Genomic DNA, 8,162 nt, shown 5'->3' with positions numbered 1-8,162 from the left:
TGTATGTGTGTGTAAATTATGTATTGTTATATATATATATATATATATGTGTGTGAATGTATGTATATATATATATGTGTGAATGTATATATGTGAATGTATGTGTGTGTAAATTATGTATTGTTTTTATATAGATTTATGTGAATGTATGTATATATACGTGGTGTGTAAATTATGTATTGTTTTATATATGATATATATGTGAATGTATGTATATATATATATATATATATATATGTGTGTGTGTGTGTGTGTGAATGTATATATGTGAATACAATGTGTGTAAATGATGTACTGTTAGATTAAAAAATCCGTATATGTTGACATAATCTGTGCAGAGCCCCTTGTAAGTGATATACTTATCCTGAATTAGTTATAACTATATATACATACATGTATATAAATATATATAGACGATTGGTTTAGTATATGTATATATATATATATATATATATATATATATATATATATATGTGTGTGTGTGTGTGTCAATGTAATGTATTGGTGCAGTTATGTCTACAATAAACGTCTCTAACTTTATTAAATGCAATTTTCACATTAAGTCAGTGACCACATTGGCATAGCTAGATATATATATATATATATATATATATATATATATATATATATATATATATATATATATATATATATATCAGGACTGTGTCTGGCAATCATTTGTTTCCTTAAAGATGTATTTGGCCCAATGATAAGTTCCTGGGCTGCTGATAGATATAAATATAATGAAGAGCAGCCCGTGCATTGTGAGCAGCAGAGTGGAGAGCAGTGCAGGCAGCAGCAGTCACTCAGCACTGAGCAGGCAGAGCAGCACGGTGTGCACAGTCCAAGCAGCAGCAGCAGAGGGGGAGGAGGCGTGCGCTCCATATATGGGCATAGCCCCGCCCCGCCCGCGTCACCAGCTGACATCGCTGCTCCCGGGGGTTTAGAGTTTTGGCTCCCGGGAAAGGTTCCAGTCCTGGGGGATAGAGGGCTGAGTTTTGTTCGCTTCCATCCATCGTGCAAGACGCTAAAGGCCCCTCATCCAGCTCTCTCCTGTGAGCAGGAGCCTCATGTCTCAGTTTATTTGTCTTTTGGAGCAGGAGATCTTTGCCAGAAGTGGTCGATTCAGCAGTGTCCTGAAGCTTTTTTGATGCTGTTTTGTTGCTGGAGATGATGACACCACATTGAGAAGCTTCAACCAACAAGCCACAAAAAAAAGATATTTATTCTTCCTCTCCCTCTCTCTCCCTCTCCTCGTTGCAAAGCTCACAGTGCTACTTTTATTATTATTATCCTGTATCCATCACCAGCTTCAACAACTACTGGAAGGCAGATCCAAGTGCTCTGCAAATTGTTTAGATTGTGCCAGATTGAAGGAGAAGCAAAAAAAGCAGGACTCCAACTTGGGTCTACCCTACTGATCCTGGGGAGTTAAGTCATCATCATCATCAAGGAGAAACCTCAGCAGCAGAAGAAGGAGAAGAACAAGACGAGGAGGAAGGAGAAGAAACTGGGACATTTGACTTTTTTTTTTTTTTTTCCCTTAATTATTTTTTATTATTATTATCATTTTGAACCTTCATTTGATAGGAGCTGATTGTTGCCCAAAAATTTAGTTTTAATGTTTGGGATTCAGGAAAATATACCAAGAGGTGGGACCACCATGAAAGAGGAACCACTGGGAGGTGGGATGAATCCAGTCCGATCATGGATGCATACAGCAGGGGTAGTGGATGCTAATACAGCCGCCCAAAGGTATGTGTTTGCCAAATGATGTTGGGTTTTATTTCTCATCCCCCCTCAATGGTCTATATCAATGACAATCTCCCTGTGTCTCTGGTTACATGATCCTCTAATGTAGTAGTAGTAGTGGTGGCACATGCCCCCATGCCCTGCTCCTCTCACCATGCCCCTCTCCCTGTGCCAGGCTGGGATCAGCTGCTCACCTCTCACCCAGCCCTTGTCTCCTTTCCTCCCGCAGTGGTGTGGGTCTTGCTCGGGCACATTTCGAGAAGCAGCCGCCTTCCAACCTCAGGAAGTCCAATTTTTTCCACTTCGTCCTAGCTCTGTACGACAGGCAGGGACAGCCGGTGGAGATTGAAAGGACAGCTTTTGTGGACTTTGTGGAGAAAGAGAAAGTAAGTTTGTGCATAGAATCCATCCATTGATCATACACTCCACCACCCTGCACAGAGCACAGTACACAGAGCCTATATATGCCTATATACAATCAGCACAATATTTTATAATAATAATAATAATATAAAATAAACATCACCCTCCTTGTGCTTTACACTATGTATAGTACATTGCATTGACCCCACTGTATTCCAAATAATAAATTCACCATCACCATCTGCAGATGATAAAAAAAAATATATATAAAGCTTCATCTCTAGGTATGATACTATTTAAATATAATAAACTACATTATATGGCATAATGCATTGGCCCTCCCCATACTGAATTGATTCACTTGCACTTTTACAGTGAATGTATCTTATATATATATTTATACTTATGGTAATGTCCATATATTTAAAAAGACAAAATACAAATATTTTCTCAAAGAGTTTACACTACTACACATTGCACAGAATAGATTCCTAAAATACATTTCGATCCTCACCCTATCTGCATTCAGTATAGTACAAGTGAATGTAAACATTCTCAGATTAAATGATATATATATATATATATGTAAAAATCTGTACCAAAATAACCATGCTAAAGAATAGCCAAATACAATATTTTCTAGAACTTATAAATATACTGTGCAAACACAATACAAATATCCCCCCAAACTGTAAATATTATGGAAACTGTTTACAGAGATGTTATTAAGAGAATTATTAAGACCCCCCTCCCCTCCCCCTGATTTAATATATTTAATGCATGTCATTCATTCTGTAAATGCATAGAAATAATATTATGAAGAGTAATATAATTAGGCAAAAACTAGTATTTTATTCTTGCATTTGGCGTAAAACGTGTCAGGACCCTGGGCAGACATTGACCTCATCAGCCTATTGTATTGTTTATACTTAGAATAGATTTAATCCCCCCCTATTCAATATGCAGGCGAATAATCTCACCCCTCAAAAAAAAAAAAAATATATATATATATATATATATATATAAAAAAATTTCCATTATTTTTGCAATTTACCCTGAGTGTCCTCTAAAGGCAAAAACACCACCACGTGTGTCTGTATCCCTGTACTGATAAATGAGAAACTTATAATGACATATGGACGGATTTGGAAGCAATAAGGACCTTATATTGTGTCCCTGACACCTGAGCACCAGGACTAGGGACTGTAAAGTCTCCAAGCCTCGGTCCCTGTACATTCAGTATCATGTCACCAGGAAAGAGGAAGAAATGTTATTTATTTTTATTTATGTATAAAGTAACACTTTGTTCTTATTTCCAGGAGCCAAACAGTGAAAAAACTAATAATGGGATTCACTACAAACTGCAGCTGTTATATAGTAATGGTGAGTGGTTATTATTCTATTTTTATTATACTTGTTCTATGTATTTATTGTTTTATTAAGAACCATAGTAATTGGCAATTAATAAAAAAACATAGTCAATGTTACAATACATGCAAAGTTTTCCCAGTAGTAACTGAGGATATTTGGATATTTTCCATTTCTAACTATCCTTACAGGGAATTTCTGCTTCCAATATTTTCATCATTTCTTCAATCTATTGTTTCATACATATCCGTAGTAATCAGCCATGAAGTTTTTGCAACATTTGAGTTTAAATAGTTTTTTAAAGAGAAATACGATGCAAAAGTAAACTAGCGAGAAAAAAAATAAAATAAAAATAAAACAATAATAAAGTAAAAAAAAACACCATAATATTATATAAACATTAGCTTTACACATATTGGACGCTTGCCTCACATCTCTTAATATTAATAGTAATGATGACAAGTACTGGTTGTTGCCGATTGATCTCATTTATTATTTATATTTTAGAATACTATTAATGATTAAAATAATAATAGTAATTATAATTGTAATAACGGACTGTTTATATTTTTTCCCCTATTCAGGTGTTAGGACTGAACAAGATTTATATGTTCGGCTAATAGATTCAATGACCAAACAGGTGAGAAGAAGAATATTTTGCTTTATTGTAACTTGTGTGAAGTTTGAATATTTACTGTGTAATAGAATGATCCAGACTTCGGGCTCTGTAGCTTCTATGATCACCCTGGGTATCTATATATAATCCAATGATTGAGATATATATATATATATATATATATATATATCCCTCATGTAGGGAGACAAGACAGCATGGTATAGATCCCCATGTTATTATTATATTTATGTAGCAAGGTGATAAGGCAGCTTGTTCCTATCTGCTCCCTATTCACCTCTTAGCCCCCCATCTCCATAATTCAAGCACCAAGCTCCAGGGGTCACCAGATCCCGTCCATTTGCTGCCTCCATCACCCAGTCCCTGTCACAGCTTGTAAATAACATAATTACACCGAGGTGCTTATTAAATAATTTAACCTGTCGTGTACAACTTCCCTGATAGGAACTGGAGGTTATCAATAAAATCCACAGCAATTATAGGGGGGTAGGGGTGGACAAGACAGTGGAATCCATTCAATAGTCCAATGCACTCAATAGTCCATTGCTATCTATCTATCTATCTATCTATCTCATTTCTATCTATCTCAAATATATCTATGTATTATTTATCTCTCTTTCTCACTTCTATATACCTCATATCTATCTATCTATCTATCTCATGTCTATCTATCTATCTATCTATCTATCTATCTATCTCATATCTATCTATTTTATCTATCTAATATCTATCTATCTATTTATCTATCTATCTCTCATATCTATCTATCTATCTATCTATCTATCTATCTCTATCTCATAACTATCTAACTATCTCATATCTAACTATCTATCTATCCATCTATCTAAATGTATTATTTATCTCTCTCTTTCTCTCTTCTATATACCTCATATCTATCTATCTATCATCTACCCATCTACTAATATATACACATACACACACACTGTAATAATAATAATAATCATAGTCATCATAATAATACATTTATACATTATACTGGAGCATTAGGATCAGTGCCATTCCCAATCTTGTTCCCAGGCCATTCAGCTAAATATTTAGGCGCAGGCATAAGAAGAAACTTGTTCTTTCTGTTGTCTCCTTGGCCCAGTTGACTTCGGATTTGTCATTGATGCCACTTGAGTCCCCTCCTAAGGAAGAGATGAAGTGACAGGCATCAGGCAGGGGGACACTGGACCCTTGAGCGCTGCCATCAATGCTCTCTACACAGGACTCCATTCATTCTGGAGCCCTCTCCACTTGACAATGTCCCTTTTCTTTCCTTTGTATATAAACAGCTAAATGTTTTCGGAAATCACTATTGACTAATGAAGAGGAGGATGATTGCTGATGACTAAGTTTTTAGTGCAAAAATTTTAGAGAGAGAGAGAGAGAGAGAGAGAGAGAGAAAAACAACACAAACACACACACAAAAAAAACAAAAAAAAACACACACACATACACACACAAAAACCAGCAGCCTAATAGGGTGAATCCTGTAACTCCCCTATTTATTGTGCATTTAGCTGGTGGCATGTGAGTAGCGCATGGAATCCAGGGCATTTCATCTCCTCATAGCCCAGTAACTGATCAAAGAGTCAATGGTGCTGAACCGACAGTTTATGGATTCCTGTTTGTGCTACATAACCAAAAATAAATCATTTCTAAATACTAGAAGGAGAAGAAGACAATCAGCACTATAGTCCTATAGCAATGCCTGGATCAGCCAACATGTGCAGGGATACATGAGTGTTGTGTCTATTGCAGGCTGCTGCTTTGCAAACACTGGCTGTTATTAAAGCTGTTCTGTTCTATTATTATTATTATTACTACTAGACATATGTAGCTCCTGTACTTCCAGCAGCGCAGGCAACAGGCGACGGATACAATCCTTATCCTGCCATACAAGACAATACACGACGGCTCCATCTATTCTAATATCCTATCATTGGGGGGTAGTAGTGGCTGACACATGCACGCTTCAGGACACTACAACCCCTATTATTTCTATCAACCCCTATTATTTCTATCACCCCCCTATTATTTCTAACAACCCCTATTATTTCTAATAAGGCAGGCTGATAGGTGTTGCAGAATCTGATGCCTCATTGCAGCTTCCTAGAAATTAACGATCTAGGAAGCTGTTGCTAATATCTAAACACACCCATTAGTCCAACCATAAAATTGCAATTTTTCCGACTAGTAGTTCCATCATGAGGATGAGCTTCCTAATAACCGATTGTTAATTCCTCCCTTCGCATTTGCTATTATGACATTATATGCCTTATAACTACAAGCAGCGTTTTCCAACCAGGGTGCCTCCAGCTGTTGCAAAACTACAACTCCCAGCATGCCAGGACAGCCGAAGGCTGTCCTGGCATGCTGGGAGTTGTAGTTTTTGCAACAGCTGGAGACACACTGGTTGGGAAAACACTGAACTACAGCAATAGCCATTCGGCTGTCCTGCCATGTTGAGAAATGTAGTTTTGCAACAGCTGGAGACACACTGATTGGGAAAACACTGAACTACAGCAATAGCCATTCGGCTGTCCTGCCATGCTGGGAGTTGTAGTTTTGCAACAGCTGGAGACACCCTGGTTGGGAAAACACTGAACTACAGCAATAGCCATTCGGCTGTCCTGCCATGCTGGGAGTTGTAGTTTTGCAACAGCTGGAGACACCCTGGTTGGGAAAACACTGAACTACAGCAATAGCCATTCGGCTGTCCTGTCATGCTGGGAGTTGTAGTTTTTGCAACAGCTGGAGACACCCTGGTTGGGAAAAGACTGAACTACAGCAATAGCCGCATGGCAGGACAAGTATTTTGGAGTGACGCTGTAAAAAAAAGTTAAAATCCACTGCAAGGTGTGGAGATGATTTGGCTGCCAAAAATCTTATCCAGGGTCAATGGTATTTAAAAAAAATAATAAAAATAAAATAAAAATAAAAAGTGAGTAATCCTCGGGCAGTGTGTCTGCAGGTCATAGGTGTGGATGGGTGAGAAGGATTAGAAGCGAAACAAGTGGAAAAAGGGGTGCTCCATGTGTTCAGGATTAGTTCTCCAGTCTGGGACACAATTGATCCAGATGGTTCTGGTTAGCGGGACCAGGGCGCAGGAGTTATGGCTGTGCCTAAAGTGATGAGACCCAGATGGATGAAGAGGGGGACCTGGATAAGCTGCTGTGTGGGGGCCCCCCTCTGGAAGCCTCCTTAGATGCCTTATTTTAGCGCTGGATTCTAGAAGGAGCTGGGAGCCTGTCCATGATGTGTGACCGAGTTATGGATACACAGCCCCGGGTTAGCTCCGCGCAGGGTGGCGCACTGGTTTCTTTGGAAGGCGTGGAGCGAGGATAATAAAGCAGTTCAGCCGCTCTTCTATGGCACCAAGCCCGGCTTAGAAGTTGGCTCATCCGCGGTTGGCAATACAGTAACATCTCAAAGCCGGGATCTGTGACACTCAGCCCTGGAGGAAGCTGTACTGCAGCCCCCTCCATCCTCCATCGCTTCCCAATCCTTCTCCATCCAGCTAGGATTGCGCACCTATAGCCCCGCACCATCTGTCAGAGCCTATGCTCAAAACCCAGTCATCCGTACTCCCAGACACTCTGCCTTTTTACCAAAGAAAAATCATTGTTAGCACTTTCAAAATAAACACCAGATTGCCCATTAGCACTTTCTTCCTAAATATCATCCAGTGATCAGCAGATTGTACGCGCAAAGGCTCAGTCCTCAGGGCTGGAGACTCCACACGTTTCAGAGCAGGGACCTCAGGTTTTGGGAGGTTTTTATTTTATTTTTATTTTTTTAGATTTTTATTTTTTTACATTTTAATAGAAAGGAAATCCAGTTGTCTGCTTTGTGCATTTTAAGGGGGGAAAAATGCATTGAATATAGACAGTGCTGGAAATCTGCAAAACACATCATAAATGTGGCTTTAAATGAAATCAAAATCTGATCTGCAATTGTATGAAAAGTGAGCTGTGCATAGGGAAAGAACAGTGCAGAACTCATACATAGGTAAATGCATCTATCTATCTATCTATCTATC

General features: G+C 38.4%; 1 protein-coding gene across 23 annotated transcripts in view; it reads left to right on the top strand.

Annotated features, from left to right (window-relative positions):
• Positions 1-840: 840 nt before the first annotated feature.
• The window catches only part of EBF3 (EBF transcription factor 3), a 160,392-nt gene continuing 153,070 nt past the window's right edge, over positions 841-8,162 (top strand). For 6 of the 23 annotated variants that reach the window (XM_056528934.1, XM_056528943.1, XM_056528945.1 and 3 more), the window contains exons 1-4: positions 849-1,755; positions 1,982-2,138; positions 3,435-3,498; positions 4,068-4,123. In XM_056528934.1, coding sequence (XP_056384909.1) covers positions 1,622-1,755; positions 1,982-2,138; positions 3,435-3,498; positions 4,068-4,123 — 411 coding nt within the window. In that variant the 5' untranslated portion in view covers positions 849-1,621. Of the gene's footprint in view, positions 1,756-1,981; positions 2,139-3,434; positions 3,499-4,067; positions 4,124-8,162 lie in introns of all 23 variants that reach the window. The other 17 variants (XM_056528936.1, XM_056528935.1, XM_056528931.1 and 14 more) reach the window with 11 other exon arrangements.

The sequence above is a fragment of the Hyla sarda genome, chromosome 7 (assembly GCF_029499605.1).
Source record: "Hyla sarda isolate aHylSar1 chromosome 7, aHylSar1.hap1, whole genome shotgun sequence".
NCBI classification, from domain to species: Eukaryota; Metazoa; Chordata; class Amphibia; order Anura; family Hylidae; genus Hyla; species Hyla sarda.
This window is presented reverse-complemented; position numbering and strand designations above follow the sequence as displayed.